Source organism: Euprymna scolopes, chromosome 6, assembly GCF_053919585.1.
Source record: "Euprymna scolopes isolate OS-2025 chromosome 6, ASM5391958v1, whole genome shotgun sequence".
Classification (NCBI taxonomy): domain Eukaryota; kingdom Metazoa; phylum Mollusca; class Cephalopoda; order Sepiida; family Sepiolidae; genus Euprymna; species Euprymna scolopes.
This window is the reverse complement of record NC_136487.1, coordinates 88,155,462-88,171,358: the sequence shown is the minus strand read 5'-3', so window position 1 is coordinate 88,171,358 and position 15,897 is coordinate 88,155,462. Positions and strand designations below refer to the sequence as shown.

Below are 15,897 nucleotides of genomic sequence, written 5' to 3'. Positions count from 1 at the left end.
GTAAAAATCCTGGTTGTAGCACGAGAAATAAATATATGTAACATGGGTGTTACACTTTAACTGTGTTGTTACATTTTAACTACTCTGACATTATCTGGTACCGTCGTAGGAATAAACAAACAAGGAAGGACATAAAAAATACGACTCAGCATTTTATTTTAAGTGCAAATAAAAAACATTTATTTGTGGTTCTTTCATTATCTTTCAAAAGTTTTTTCGAACACGCATGTTTTACAACCTCTGCCATATTACATGTCTCCGCCACTTGACACCGGCCATAGCCAGCGTTTTCTTGCCTCAACTTCACATGTAAATCTTCCACGGCACGCATTTTGCTTTTCTTCTCATTTTCTCAACCTTTTTCTCTCTCTCTTTTTTCCTATAACATTAGTGCATGCACATTTGCCAATTAACTTATTGCTTTACCAGTTAATGCTAACTAGTCAGCTATCCTATGGCTACTGATGATTTTATCACATGTGCCCATATGTATTATGTTACCAAGAGAGCGCACTGTTTCGTTATGCACACACACATATATAAATATGCATGCATATATATATATATATATATATATATATACACACACACACACACATACCAAACTTATTTTCTATTGACCTGCATACTTTTTAACTTTCTGAAACTGTTTTCATTTTTGCAAAAAGACTTGAGCGTGACACAAGAACCAAATAAAAACGGTGCTTGTTCACAATAACAGATGGGGTTTTGCTTGAAAATTAATGATAAAGAAAATGACTTGCCCTACTATTAATTCTCAGTTTGAAGAGTGGTAAGACCCCGCCCCTCCCCTCCTTCAAACTTAGTTAGTGGTGGAGAAATTCATTTTATTTATTTTTACTATGACTTTTTTAGTAAGAGTTGTTGTGGACTGGTGACTCCATTTTTATTAATTGATGTTAAGTGAAATCCTGTTTCTGATAAGAAATCCAAGGTAATAAATCTGACAAGTTTCCATACTTTGAAAGTATACAAGTCGGTAGGAAATAAAATTTTAATACATTTGATGACAATTACTTTAATTTTTTTTTTTTTTTTTTTTTTTTTACATTTTCACTTTTTCCACTGTTAATATTACTACATGATTACTGTAATTTGTATTTGCTTTTTCATATTTTACTTTGAAGTGTGATTTAATTGTAGCAGTTGGGATGGTGGTGTTATTTTATTTATACATCAATTTTGAATATTGAATCATATGGTTTTTTTCCAGTACGTTATCGGGCAGATTACTTGAATAAGCTTCGGAACCAATGCAACAAAATGGTTGGAGAAAAAATGAAAGTAAGAATGTGATTAATAACAATTTGATATTTCTCCAGAATAGGGACCACATTATCATCAAAATATTACGGGCAGATTACGTAAACTTTCAGAAGGTGCTGAATGAATACTTTGTATTTTTTTTTTTTTTTTTTTTCTAAAAAAACGCTTGCCAGTTTTTAAGCTATCGAATGAAACTTTTTTTGTATTTTTTTTTTTTACTGTAAACCATGGCCAATGTTTAAAACACTAGCAAACAGTTTAAAATCATTAAGAAAAAAAACAATTATAATTGAAAACAGTAAAAAAACAAAAAAAAAAAATAGCATTTGCCAATTGTCGAATGCTATGATTTCATTAGCTAAACAGTTTTGGCACCTTCTAACGGTTTATGTAACCTGCCCGAAACATACCGACAATAATGTGACTCCTATCCTGCATACGTATATACTAACAATTTAGCTGTATTAATGATATATACACTTTTTTATTTAGAAAAAAATTGGCAATCTGTAGGTCTTTCAGCAAGTCAAACTATTATTATAAGCATTAATTATTTTGCAGAGAATCCTCAAATATTTTTAAATGTACAAGCCCTTTTTTTCTCCTTTTAATTAAGAATTTAGTGAAAGACTATAAAATTATATTAAGTTCAACAAACTGATTTTTTTCAATACACCAAAACACTTAGGTATGCATGTATAGTGTTGCATGATATAAAATAAATGGCAAGTATCAGAGTTGTGATCATTCAAAGTTTATCAGACATTGTCTTTTGTGTGATACTGAACAAAAAGCCAACTCAAACCATACATAACTCAAAATAAAAACTTCAAAGAAGTGAAAAATCTTTATAAATCTCATAGTTTATTAAAAGAAAGATTTTATATATGGAATTCATAATTCAGTCTTAAACATAGGTGAAAATCTCCTGCTGTCATAAAAATTGTGCAGATATGATACAAAAGAGAAACTTTGATTGTTCGTATAAGTTGGGGTTTTTTTAGGAACTAACGTATTTAAACCTATGATTCATGACGACATACAGATTAAGCCTTTTTTTTTTTTTTTTTTTTTTTTTTTTTTTTTTTTTTTTTTCATTAATACATCCATAAAAAGCTCTTTATTTTTTTAATGTGTAAATATGGTTCAAAGTTCAATTTGACATTTGGGTAGGAAAATGGGTCAAATGTACATCTTGCTAAATATTTTTTTAAAAGTTATCCATTAAAGAAACTTGTGTTTTACGAATTTTAGATTAGGAAATTAGAAAAAAATAAAAGATTTTCTTTCTAATATTGAAAAATTTATCATGTAAAAGAATAAAAAGGGACCGAGATCAAAAACTTCTATTATATAAATGGCATATATATATATGTATATATATATATATATATCCAGCTAAAAGTCAAAAACTACAAAACAAACAACTACAAAGTTTGTATATTCTTGATCAACATTTCCCTTGCTGAATAATATCTAAAATTAAAAAATATTCTTTGAGGTCAACAGGGCCGGATTTCATCAGGGGCAGTGTGTTAGTGTTGTGTACTAATTTAGAAGTAAAATGCTGAATAATTCCATGAGGAATCTATTGTATGTAGGAGTTTTCTATGTGTATGTCTATCTATAAAGTAATGGGTTGGGGGGAGAGGAGGTTTGAGAAGAGGGAGGAGATAACAAGAGGAGGGGTAAAAGACAAAAATAGATGTTGAGATAGAAATATTTTACACTTTTGCCCCAGGCAATGCTGGATAACCTTGTTTGTCTTGTATAAAAGAAATCATTGTGCAATGTTTAAATAAAGGTTTTAATTAAATTTTTAAATAAATATCTACTAAAATACTAAATTTCAAATGCGTAATGATAAAATATATCTATTGAATGTAACTGATACTACCATCTATGGTAGCACATCTAAGACCGTAAACGACCACATTCTCTTTGATTCTCTCTCCTTTGATCTTGAGCACGTGGTACAATGGGGAAAGGAGTGGCTGGTTACTTTTAATGCATCTAAAACCAAGCTTCTATCTTTACATCATCAACGTTCTGATCCCCATCTGGCATCAATTGAAATGAATGGCTCTCGTCATGGGGAGGCCTTAAGTTTTGACAAGCTTCTGGGCTTGATCTTTACTCCTGATCTTAAATGGAACACGTACATCAAATCTGTTGCCAAGGCCGCTGGAAAAATAGTGGGATCCTTCTATCGATCCAGTAGATATCTTACTGCTGATGCAATTCTCTATCTATATAAGAGCCAGTTATGTCCAAGGATGGAGTACTGTTGCCACATCTGGGCAGGAGCTGCTAGAAAGGACTTGTCTTGCCTTGATAGAGTTCAAAATAGACTTCGTAGCCTCATAGGAGATGTCCTTTTCTCAACCTCTATCTCACAGAAGAGATGCTAGGAGTTTGCCTCTGCTTTATCGTTATTTTCATGGCAAGTGGTCCCCCCTCGCCAAACTTTCACAAGAAACACTCATCTAGCTGAAAACACTATCAATAATTCCCCCCACTCGTTATCTGTGCCTAAACCTAAACATAGATTCCATGAACAAAGCTTCTTTCTTAGAACTGCACGCCTGTGGAATTGTCTTCCGTTTTTCATGCTTTCCAGCTGACTACAATATAGTTGTCTTCAAGTCCAACGTAAACAAGTTAACAAATTTACTGAATTTCTATTACTAACAATTACTATATTGTCCAATTGACTACTGTACACTCTTAACCCTTATTCTCGAGTGGTCTCTGGCCTTGATAAGTAGTTATGCCTATGTAAAAAAAAATTTTACTCGCAGTTTTTTTCACTCTTATGTTGTTTTAATTTGATTATGTGCTTTTATTATAACTAATATATAAGGTCTACACCAGGGATCAGCAACTCATGACTTTGTGGGTCGCATTTTGTTGCAGGCCAGACGAAGATCATTTATAAAAAAATAAAGAAGGTCAATCTAAATGTTTAAAACCATGATTAAAATAAACATTGAATAATCAGAAAAACAATAGAAAATCTAAAATTTAAAACAAGAAACGCCTAACAAAAATTAGTTTTCCTCAAGGAACGTCAAAATACTTCAAAGTGAAAAAACTCAACCGAAGTGAAATGGATGAAATTATGATATGTATGTTTGAAAGTGTTATTGAAAATTGTAACACAAATGAACCATACAAACATAGACAAAAATGAAACACATGTACAAATACATGGGTACAAATAGTTGCAAGCATACAGTTATGTATGCACACGTGCAGTAACATCCACACATTTATGAGCTGAAATAGAAAGCTGACTGAGACAACACTATGCCTTTGAAACTGTCCACACCTAATGCTTGTCAGGCAGTCAGTCAAATTGAATCAGTTTGTGTTTTATGTTTATTTTTTTTTATTTTACACAGAAAAGGAGGTGATTGGGGTTTGATCATGTTTTTGCAGTCATGGTATTTAAATTCTGCTGGATGGATCAGAGGAAGATAAAAGCAGGCGTTTTGTTGAATTTGAAAGCCTCATCTCATGTTATAAATAGTCATTGGTAATCAGGTTTGTGGGCCAGTTCAAATGCCTTCGCAGGCCGGATCCATTGTCGTCTACATCATACTCTTCCATTACTTGATTGAAAATACCAAGATGATCTTTTATGACATCACCCATTAAAATAGATTGTACGTTATCCGTGACCTGAAAACTCATGCAGCGTCAAATAGTGGACAGTAAAGAACATAGTCAGTAAGGAAAAATTTTTCAAAATAAAAGTCTGACAAAATGTTTCTAAACATACAAAGTTGGTGTGAAATTATTGTTTATTAACAAAGAAAGAGTCAAAAATAGAGAAAAGAAAGAGTCAAAAATAGAGAAAAGAAAGAGTCAAAAATAGAGAAAAGAAAGAGTCAAAAATAGAGAAAAGAAAGAGTCAAAAATAGAGAAAAGAAAGAGTCAAAAATAGAGAAAAGAAAGAGTCAAAAATAGAGAAAAGAAAGTCAAAAATAGAGAAAAGAAAGTCAAAAATAGAGAAAAGAAAGTCAAAAATAGAGAAAAGAAAGTCAAAAATAGAGAAAAGAAAGAGTCAAAAATAGAGAAAAGAAAGAGTCAAAAATAGAGAAAAGAAAGAGTCAAAAATAGAGAAAAGAAAGAGTCAAAAATAGAGAAAAGAAAGAGTCAAAAATAGAGAAAAGAAAGAGTCAAAAATAGAGAAAAGAAAGAGTCAAAAATAGAGAAAAGAAAGAGTCAAAAATAGAGAAAAGAAAGTCAAAAATAGAGAAAAGAAAGAGCAAAAATAGAGAAAAGAAAGAGTCAAAAATAGAGAAAAGAAAGAGTCAAAAATAGAGAAAAGAAAGAGTCAAAAATAGAGAAAAGAAAGTCAAAAATAGAGAAAAGAAAGTCAAAAATAGAGAAAAGAAAGTCAAAAATAGAGAAAAGAAAGTCAAAAATAGAGAAAAGAAAGTCAAAAATAGAGAAAAGAAAGTCAAAAATAGAGAAAAGAAAGTCAAAAATAGAGAAAAGAAAGTCAAAAATAGAGAAAAGAAAGAGTCAAAAATAGAGAAAAGAAAGAGTCAAAAATAGAGAAAAGAAAGAGTCAAAAAAAGAGAAAAGAAAGAGTCAAAAAAAGAGAAAAGAAAGTCAAAAATAGAGAAAAGAAAGAGCCAAAAATAGAGAAAAGAAAGAGCCAAAAATAGAGAAAAGAAAGAGCCAAAAATAGAGAAAAGAAAGAGCCAAAAATAGAGAAAAGAAAGAGCCAAAAATAGAGAAAAGAAAGAGCCAAAAATAGAGAAAAGAAAGAGTCAAAAATAGAGAAAAAGAAAGAGTCAAAAATAGAGAAAAGAAAGAGTCAAAAATAGAGAAAAGAAAGAGTCAAAAATAGAGAAAAGAAAGAGTCAAAAATAGAGAAAAAGAAAGAGTCAAAAATAGAGAAAAAGAAAGAGTCAAAAATAGAGAAAAAGAAAGAGTCAAAAATAGAGAAAAGGAAGTGCAAACTCCTTACATTTGCTACTCTTACTAATGACAGGCATCAGAGGTGGAGGGGGGGGCATATGTTAACACATGTTATTTTCTCCTTTTTTGTTCACTTTTTACTTTTGGAAATGAAAAATCTGGATTCTGGTTGTCACTTGAGATGTATCTGTAGATTAATATTGAATGTAATAATTATTTTTATGGATACTTTTCTCTTCAAAATGTTTTTTTTTTTTTCTCTCATATTTTTTAACTTGGGGATTTTATACTTTGCATATGAAATTGAAGAATAATTTTATTCATAAGATGAAATGATTTTGAAGTGTTTGAATGGCAAAGATGTTAAAAAATGGAACAAAAAATTTGTTTTTGAAAAAAAAAAAAAAACTATATCGTTAGATAGATGAAAGATTATTTACATACTAATTTCATAGATATAACCGAAAAAAAATAAGGGTTATTATATGTTAACTTTTATGAACATCCCTTCCCCCATTTTTTTTTAATGTTTTCAAAATTTAAATAATGCCAGTTTGGGATATCTAATTCTATATTTTAAAACCAATTTTGTTTGTGCATATAATAAGCATAATATTAAAGGTGAAAATCAAATTGGGAATCATAATTTATAATTAAATTATCTATAATCTAAATCTCACCTGTCTGTTTAAATGTATGTTTGTGTGTCTGCCTAACACTTTCGACAGAGGATGGATTTTCACAAGATCAGTATCATTTTAAAGCTCAACCCTTCGGACGACATCGAAAAAGTGACTAAAAACATTAATTCCTTCACCCCCAACTGGGCACTTTTCTACAGGGATGGTCGCTTTTTTCGCCAATATTTTCGAAAGTCATCCCCTCTTTTCGATTGACTAGCCTTAATTTAAACCTTCATCATTTCCGGTTCGGTGATGGACACAACAGCGAAGACGTCACTTTTTTTTTTTTTTTTTTTTTTTTTCCATATCCTTTTCCTCCTTTGCGGTACAGGTTCGAGCCTGCCTGCCTACTACCACTTTTTTTTTTTTTTTGTTCAACACACACCTCCAAACACCCGAGCAATGCCGAGTACCCAGGCTAGTCTATTATATAAAAGAAAATTGTCTGTCTGTGTGTCTAGATAAAAGTAAATTACTACACAAGAACACACCCAAAAAGCTGATGTTTTTTTTGTTTTTTGTTTTTTCCAGCATTACATTGCATAATATACAAGCACATATATATAAAAAAAAAAAAAAATTAATACTTGAGGGGAAGTATTCGGTGCATTTCTTTATCCAATTGTCAGACAGAGAGAAAAAAAAAAAAAAATGTTACACACACTTTTTAACTTCTATTTTGTTATTCATATCTTTGAGTAATAATGTTAGTGTGTGTGTATGCACATACATTAAAAAAGACTTTCTTTAGTCTTGCCAGACTATGGATACCCACAGTAAGGGTGCCTGCGCATTAAATTTTTGTGGCAAGAGTTGCGCAATCTCCAACCACACCTCTCCTGAATTGACATTGTTAAATACCAGTCGTAAGTGGAGGTTCAGGACGACTGGAAACAAAGAAAAGATAAGCGGAAAGCACATACAGCACCTAGAATTCCCGAATGGTCACCCATCTGGTAATAGCAAGCTCAATGTTGCTTAACTTTGGTGATCTGATGAGAACCGGTGTGTCAATGTGATTATGCCGTACACACACACACACATATATATATATATAAGCTTCGTTAAGTTAAAGAGATTTAGGCAAATAAGATTGAAGATTCAAATGTGTGTGTGTGTACTATTATTTGAGAAGTATCGAGCTATAATCTTCATTGTGTTAGTTTATAGTAATATGGTTAGAATGAATGTTTATATATTTGATTTCAATCACATAAACAAAGATAAGAGGAAACTTTAATAGTAGTAGCAATATATGTTTTCTTTTAGAAATAAGATTTGTCTGTTTTGATTAAAATGTAAACTATTTAAATTAACTAATTTATTTTTCCTTCAGAAAAAAGAGCCAGTTGGAGATGACGATACCATTCCTGATATAATCATGGAGAATATCGAAGAATTGACTGCAGACATGTTACGGGTAAGCAGAGGGCCTAAAAGGTTTAAATATTTCTACCGCAGTTCTTTTTTTTCATCTCAATGTGTTGTGTGTATTTTTTCTTTTTCTGTGACACTGACTTCCGGAAATAAATAAATTAATATAACAGACAAAAGAAAAGCCTTGCCAAACAATTGTATGCGTTTCTTTTTATTTTCTCCTGTGAAGAAAAGATACTACGCTCGAAAATTAGGGTCAACCACACCTTTCATCTCACACAACACATTATGTTGTAAATAAACATAATATAATTGAAAATCATTGAAAATTCCTTCTAATATTGACATTATTCTTTTATATAGTAACTCGTGTCCACAGCGTTTCCTACAAACTGCATTGATATAGCCTTCAAACACAACTTTTTCTCTTTCTTTCATCTAACTTCTGTGGATTTTCTTTTCTCATCTTTTCAAATGTTAGGAACTCACCGTGAAACAGATAAAGAAGGTGGCAGCCACTCTTGATAAAATGATGAAAGAAAACGCAATCAACATGTCTACGTGTGAAAACCAGAGGAATGAAGCTCTCAAAGAGATTGGGAACTTGCTTCATGATTCTTGCATCATCAGTGATGATGAGGTAATTGTAATTTTCAACTATTTCCAATTATAAACTCTATTATGTACAATGATGATGCATCTTTAATGCCACCATTTTCCTTATGAAATGCTGATAATTTATTCTGTGTATAACGATTGTATTTATGCTGACGTACCTGATAATGAGTGCTCTAGTCTTTTATGAGTAAAGCAAGTTATTTATTTTCAAACAATACTAGCTGTATATATCTGGCATTGCTTGGAGTATGAAGTCATTTTAAGTTTTGGCAAAAGTGTATTATAGTTAACAACGAATAAAAATGTGATAAAAATCAAATATATAACAAATAACAGTTCAAAATAAAGAAAATTTACTTTTCTATCTACCTGTACAAATTTCAAGTATCATGATTGTCAAATTTATTATCTATTATTTTATTATTGTCACTTTTGATTTATTAAATTTCTTTCGAGATAGCAGTCAAATTTTTTTCTTTTAGCTGATTACTAATTAGAGGTTTAAAAGATTAAAAAAAAAAACAATGCTGACTGGAAACCATTCCCAGATTTAGAGTTAGTAATATGATACCCCTCCTTTTTTTTTAAATATAGTTAACTATATTATACTTTCACCTAGTTTTTAATTTTTATTTGTTTGCACATTTTTAAATTCCCAGTGATTATTTTCATGTTTCATTTTAGCAGTCATCTGGGTCCACACTAAGTAATTAAAAAAAATAAATGTTTGCTAATTATGGTATTTTGTTTCTAATAACATGGTAGAATAATAACAAATGAAAATTGGGTAGTCAGAAAAATTTCATTTGTCAGCTCTATTTTGGTCGAACTTTAAAAATCTGACACCATAATTTTATAAGTTAGAAAAATATTGCTACAAAGTTTATAACTTGCTTCTCATTCTTGAGTAAAACTTGTCACTAATTGTTTCTCATTTACAGGACCAAAATGGAATCGAACGAATTGTTGGTGATGCAACTGTTCGCAAGAAATACTCTCATGTTGATTTGGTTGTGATGGTTGATGGTGTCGACGTTGACCGGGGTTCAGTTACAGCTGGTGGACGGGGATATTATTTAAAGGTCAGTTATTGTAGACTATCCCTTTTTTTTTTTCTTTTTAACGGGCATATTCAAGATACTTTGGTTAAACATATTTGAAGTTTTCTTTATTATAGGATCCTGAATGAATATTTGTTACTTTTTACTTCAAATATTGTAAATCCATTTTGTAACAGGTATGGATGTTAAATTTTATTTTATATTCAAGTGTTTTCTTCTGTTCAGAGTTTTGTAAAATTCTTCATTTTCAAATTATTCTAACCAAAAAGTAAATCTCATTAAAAAATACCCAATTCTTATGGAGTTAGTTTAAAAGTTCCAAATAAACCTTGTAAGTGCTCAATTCATTTTATAGGACAGATCTTTATACAGATATTAAGACCTGAGCTGAAGTACCTATTTATGCTTGACTTTTCTTGAATTTCAGAGTAAAGACTAGAAGTTAAGAATGTCTGTTGGATATTTTTCACCCATTTTCTAGGGAAAAAAAATTATTCAAGTTTATAATGATGATCAATATTGTCTCAGAAACAAATAAAAAAATTGCCTAGTGTGAGATTTGAAACCCTGAAAGATGGCATAAAATATTGAAACTGAAAGTGAATGTTTTATCCACATTGCAATGAAAATTTTTTTGTTTTTTTTAATCAACTTAAACTGAGCTTGGCATAGAGATATAAAATTAAAAATATATTTTTTGTGGAGCTTACTTGTCATAGATATATTTTAATACTACTACTACTGTATATATGGACCATTTTGGTAGAGGAAATAATGATTGCCACTCAGTAAACTGGACATAAAACCTTATTGACCAGAGGTTCTCATATTTGGATTGGACATTAATTTTTCTAGGCCTCAAGTGGCTCACAATCACAGCATGAAACTTCACAGTCAAGAAAGCATTACTATTTCAAAGATTTCAGCCTGTTTCTTGTGTATTGGCTAAATATTTCTCCCATTGCAGGCCTGCCATGCACAGTGTGCATCTATATGCACCAACAAACGTGTAACACTGCATGTGTTTATAAAACACAACACATTAAAAAGTAAACCCGGTTGAATGTTGCAAAATGAAATGATAAAAGTTTTAACATTGAACCCTTGTTGCTACTCAGGTGATCCATCTTAGACATCGATATTGAAATGTAATATTGAGATTGGTAGGCTGCAAAAACATGGCCAATGCATATTAACAGAAGCTGGAAGTTTTTAAAAATTACTACTTCCACTGCATTTTTCATTGCCTTTATCTAAAATCTTAGCCATTTGTCCTGATGCAGTAGCGTCTGTGACAATTTGGACATGCAGCTAAGTTGCCTAGAGTTAATTTGCAATATAATCCTCCTTACCTCTTTGCCTGGATGGCACAAACATATTGGTTGATAATAACCATCAAGAAGAACTTGGCTGAGCTCTCAAAGCCACACGAGTAGTCTTGGATGATGCAATCAGTAAGACTAGGACAACAGCATATTCTTTTACTTGTTTTGACTCTCAGGTATATATCCATTGATACGTTATGTTTTTAATTAAAGTGATGTGGTTCTTGGTTGATTAATTGTGTCTGATATATACTCGAGAGTCAAAACAATGAAAATAATATTCTGTTGTCATAGCCCTAGTAATCATTAATGGTTAGCCATCTGTATAACCTTGGGTTGCCATGGTTTGGGCTATAATTCAAAAATGTGTAACTTAAAGCATTTACTTGTTACAAACAAACATTATTTGATGTGTTTCTCTCATATTAGGTTGTTTGGAAAATAAAGATTGATTTTAGAAACAAACATTCGTTTTCACAAACCAGCTCTCGTTATCACTACAGAATTTCTGAAACTACTTTTGTGATCCTCATGCTATGCTGAAACACTACAAAAATAGCAACTAAAATCAATGCTTTAAAAGTGAATTCAGAAACCAACTAGTATTTCTTGAGTATTCTAGTTTGTGTGTGTTGAGTGTTGGATGCAGAAACAGAGGTCAATTCTAATCCGATCCAGTCTCCTATTTTTAGGAATCGTTCAAAATTTTTTAGAAACTATTAATTGTAAGTCCATTTCTTGGAGAAACGACTTTTTATTTATTTTTATTTTTTTTACCTTTCATGATCTGAAAAAGGTGACTCAGGTCAACTTGACATCATTTAGAGAACTGGACTCTCTGTCATATTCCTTATTTACTTGCCTCCCTACAAGTTCAGAGTTAGATGCAAGACCAGTCTTTAATGTGGGGAAATCCAGCTGCCTTGGTCGAAAAGGATTTCTCCCTCAGTTCAAGGACAAAAAAGATGAAATTTAGTATCAGAACAGATACTACACTGTTGCTAGCCAATAGTCTATCTGTATGCCAAGTTTCAAACTCCAATCAGTAGTTTCTGAGTTTCTTTTATAAATAATCTATCAAATTTTCAAATGAAACTTTATTCATATACAAAAAAAATGTATACTTCTTTTTTCCAGGGTCCATTGGTGTTTTTGGAACAAGCTTTAATCAATTTTGCCCTGAATATGCTTCATGAACGAAGCTTCACTCCACTTTATACACCATTTTTTATGCGCAAGGATGTTATGCGAGAAGTTGCACAGCTGTCACAGTTTGATGAAGAATTGTACAAAGTGAGTAACACTTGATTCTGGCCAAAGTTTTGTTCTTTCTTTGACTCATCCTTTTCTATATTTTGTTTTTTTAACAGTTTCTACAGTAGACAATTGCATTTTTAAATTAGTGACATGAAGTATTATGCTTTTGTTAAAGTGTGGTTTTATCTATAGAAATATATATCAATTATGCTTTTGTTAAAGTGTGGTTTTATCTATAGAAATATATATCAATTTAGTTATGTTTCCACACTTCACAAAAATGTTAGATGATTATCAGAAAAATGATTTTTCTAGATATCAGTTATTCCTAAACTTTTTTTTTTTATCTGCATTTTACAAAATATAAATTTTGTTGCAAGAAATCAATGTCTTTGTTGATAATAAATTTATATAGAGATTTTGTCTGTCCTTCCATCACAATTTTTAAAAATGTAATGAATACATTGCAAAATTTGGCTTATATTGAAATATCAGATCTTAACTACTATTAGAAATGGAAAATATTACATTAATAATAATACATTACTAAGTGAATAAATTACCTACGAATAAAGCAAATGATGTTACCCAAATTCTTGACATCTCCAGTCTGAAGTTATACCTATTGCCCTATTTGGACTTTCTTATAATTATAAGAGCTGAAAACATTACTTTAAAATAATTATAACTTTGGTAAAATGTCATAGATTTATGTGTTGCAGAACATGAATCCAAATAGAAGTGTTCAAAAAAAAAAATAAATAAATAATCAATAATGTTAATTAGCCACTATGTAGCAGAACTCCACTTTTTTTAATCTGGAAAAGGTAGATTTCCACTCCAATCCCTAGACCCTACCATAGATGTGAGCTCTCCATTCTTTGGTTGAAATTTTTTCTTTTCTTTATAAGAAATTGTTGACTTCTGCCAAATTGCCAGAGCCTTACCTCATTTTTCTTACTATTTGATTGGATTTTTATCTTTTTCTCTCACTTTATCTTTTCATTTTCTTGTTTTTTCTCTCTCCTTCTCTTTGTCTTGTCTTGTTTTTCTCCCTTATAACAGTTCTTTCTGAAAATTAAAAATGTTTATTTTGCTATGACACTGATAAAGAAGTGAGATGACTTTTGTTTCATGAAAAAAATCATTTCCTGTCTCCGTCTTCCCATGTGTGTACTATTTAATCTTTCTTTTCATTTTGACTTAGTTAAAACTGATTAGAGTTGTTAAAGGAAAAAGAAGTTCTTTTTTGCTCTGCTTTCTCTCTCCATACACACACATTCCCCAGGGTTGGGAAATTCAGTTTGATTTCAGCATTTTTTTTTTTTTCAATTTGCTACTCATATTTCTGAATCTCCCAATCTCAAAAGCAGTTATATTTCTTCAATGTCCTTCTTTTACTTTGTGGCACAATGATAAGTGTTTTTTTGGAGGCACGCGCCCTCCACATTTAAAGGTCTTGTGTCTGACTTTTCCGGTTCTCATGGAAAGACACATAAAATCGAAAAGGTGTTATTGGAACATGGTGCAGACCACAAGCTCTTGTTCAACTGAAGTTGAGACCTGGACAACAAAAACTGTCGTCAATCAGATTTGATCCTGGCTGAGATTCCACAGATAAAATTGAGGGCTCGAAGGTACTGACGAAAGGTCAGGAAGGCTGAGGTCAATGAATTTATCATCTGCGATTTGTGAATGAAGTTTTTCTCTATTATATGTATACTTTTTTCACTCTCGTTTTCTCACTCTTGCAGTTAGAATATTGACTTTCTTCGGGTTGGTTGTATGGAACTCCTTTTCAGTCAACTTTTAAGTTTTATATGTTCCTTTTAAATAAATAAATCCATTTTATGTTATTTTAAATAAAAATGTGTTTGTTCCTTTTAGACAAGCATTCAATTTCAACACAACTGTACTCTCAGCTTAGATAATTAATTCTCTGGAGGAAATTAATGACTAAAGTACCGTCAAACACCCAACTAGGTATAACTCCTTAATTGAAAGTTGTGCTTATCATAAAGGGTAGCTGGTCGTGACATGCCAGGACATATCAGCCCTTCTAGAAACTTCCCCATGTCAAAGAGATACCAAGTACATTTTCTGGCTCATGATCAACTTATTCTCTTTTATTTTACAATTTCACATAAAATATAATTTAAGTTCTCAAATACTTTGCTTTATTGCAGGGATTAATTCCCTTAATCTGTGCTGTTAATGACACTGCATTTTCTAAGTGTGGGATAATTCTTTTTGTTTTGTAGGTAGTCGGTAAGGAGAGTGAAAAGAGTGATGATGGAACTGTTGACGAAAAGTACCTGATTGCCACTTCAGAGCAGCCAATTGCTGCATTCCATCGTGATGAATGGATTGCAACTGATGCCTTGCCCATTCGCTATGCTGGATTTTCTACATGCTTCCGACAGGAAGTGGGATCTCATGGTAGAGACACTCGAGGAATATTTAGAGTTCATCAATTTGAAAAGGTTTGTATATTTTGCTTTTATACGCGTTATCATATTCAGTTTAACGTCCGTTTTATACTGCATGTGTTGAAAAAAATTGACTTCCAAACTAACCGATTTCTGGGTCTTTATTTATCCTTTTTCTCAAGACCATTTTTATCACTTTCTCCCATGTTTTTCTTGGCCTTCCTCTAAACTGAACCTGCTACCTCAGCTGTTCTAAATCTAATGATCCAAGAACTTTCATCGATTCTTTCAACATGGCCATACCATCAGAGTTTCTTTTACTGCGTTAATATGGATCAATAGTTGATAACATTTGTACAAATAATTCCAAATTTCTGTACATATTTGTAAATTTCATCCGACTATTTAATTTTTATATCTAATATATGATGTAACGGTAATATTTTGTTTGTTGTTTTTTTTGTGCATTATTGTCTATCACATCCAAATTTATTATTTACCTGTTTTGTCAGTTATTCATAGGGAACATTGGATCATGTTCTTATAAAATATATCAAATTAATTTTTTTGAAAACGTAATTTATGTGGATCAAAATTTAATTTCTTTGTATCAATATAAAGAGGTGATAGGGAATTTCCCTTCTATTAAATAAGTTCTCTCTACCACATTTTAAACACTGGAAACATTTTTCAAATGGAAACCATCTTTAAAAATATCCTGCTACTTCTAATGATGTCACATGTATTGATAAAATCCTTCCTTCGTACTCAGTTTCGTTGACAGGTAAATAGTGTTTCCATTATTATTGTCTTTTATTTATAAATTAATTGTTCAAACTACATTTCCATATCTAAGTATCAAACTTAATGTTCAATTATTCACATATTTTTATATAGTGAAAAATAAGCATGTATTTGGCTCCAA

The 15,897-nt window shown here is 31.1% G+C and overlaps 1 protein-coding gene across 2 annotated transcripts in view; it reads left to right on the top strand.

The window, feature by feature from the left end:
• Positions 1 to 15,897, top strand: part of LOC145277767 (serine--tRNA ligase, cytoplasmic-like) — a 50,072-nt gene that overhangs the window by 18,193 nt on the left and 15,982 nt on the right. Inside the window, exons 2-7 of one of the 2 annotated variants that reach the window (XM_080129512.1) lie at positions 1,235 to 1,305; positions 8,242 to 8,325; positions 8,764 to 8,922; positions 9,842 to 9,982; positions 12,424 to 12,579; positions 14,805 to 15,026. In XM_080129512.1, coding sequence (XP_079985638.1) covers positions 1,235 to 1,305; positions 8,242 to 8,325; positions 8,764 to 8,922; positions 9,842 to 9,982; positions 12,424 to 12,579; positions 14,805 to 15,026 — 833 coding nt within the window. Of the gene's footprint in view, positions 1 to 1,234; positions 1,306 to 8,241; positions 8,326 to 8,763; positions 8,923 to 9,841; positions 9,983 to 12,423; positions 12,584 to 14,804; positions 15,027 to 15,897 lie in introns of both variants that reach the window. The other variant, XM_080129511.1, reaches the window with a different exon arrangement.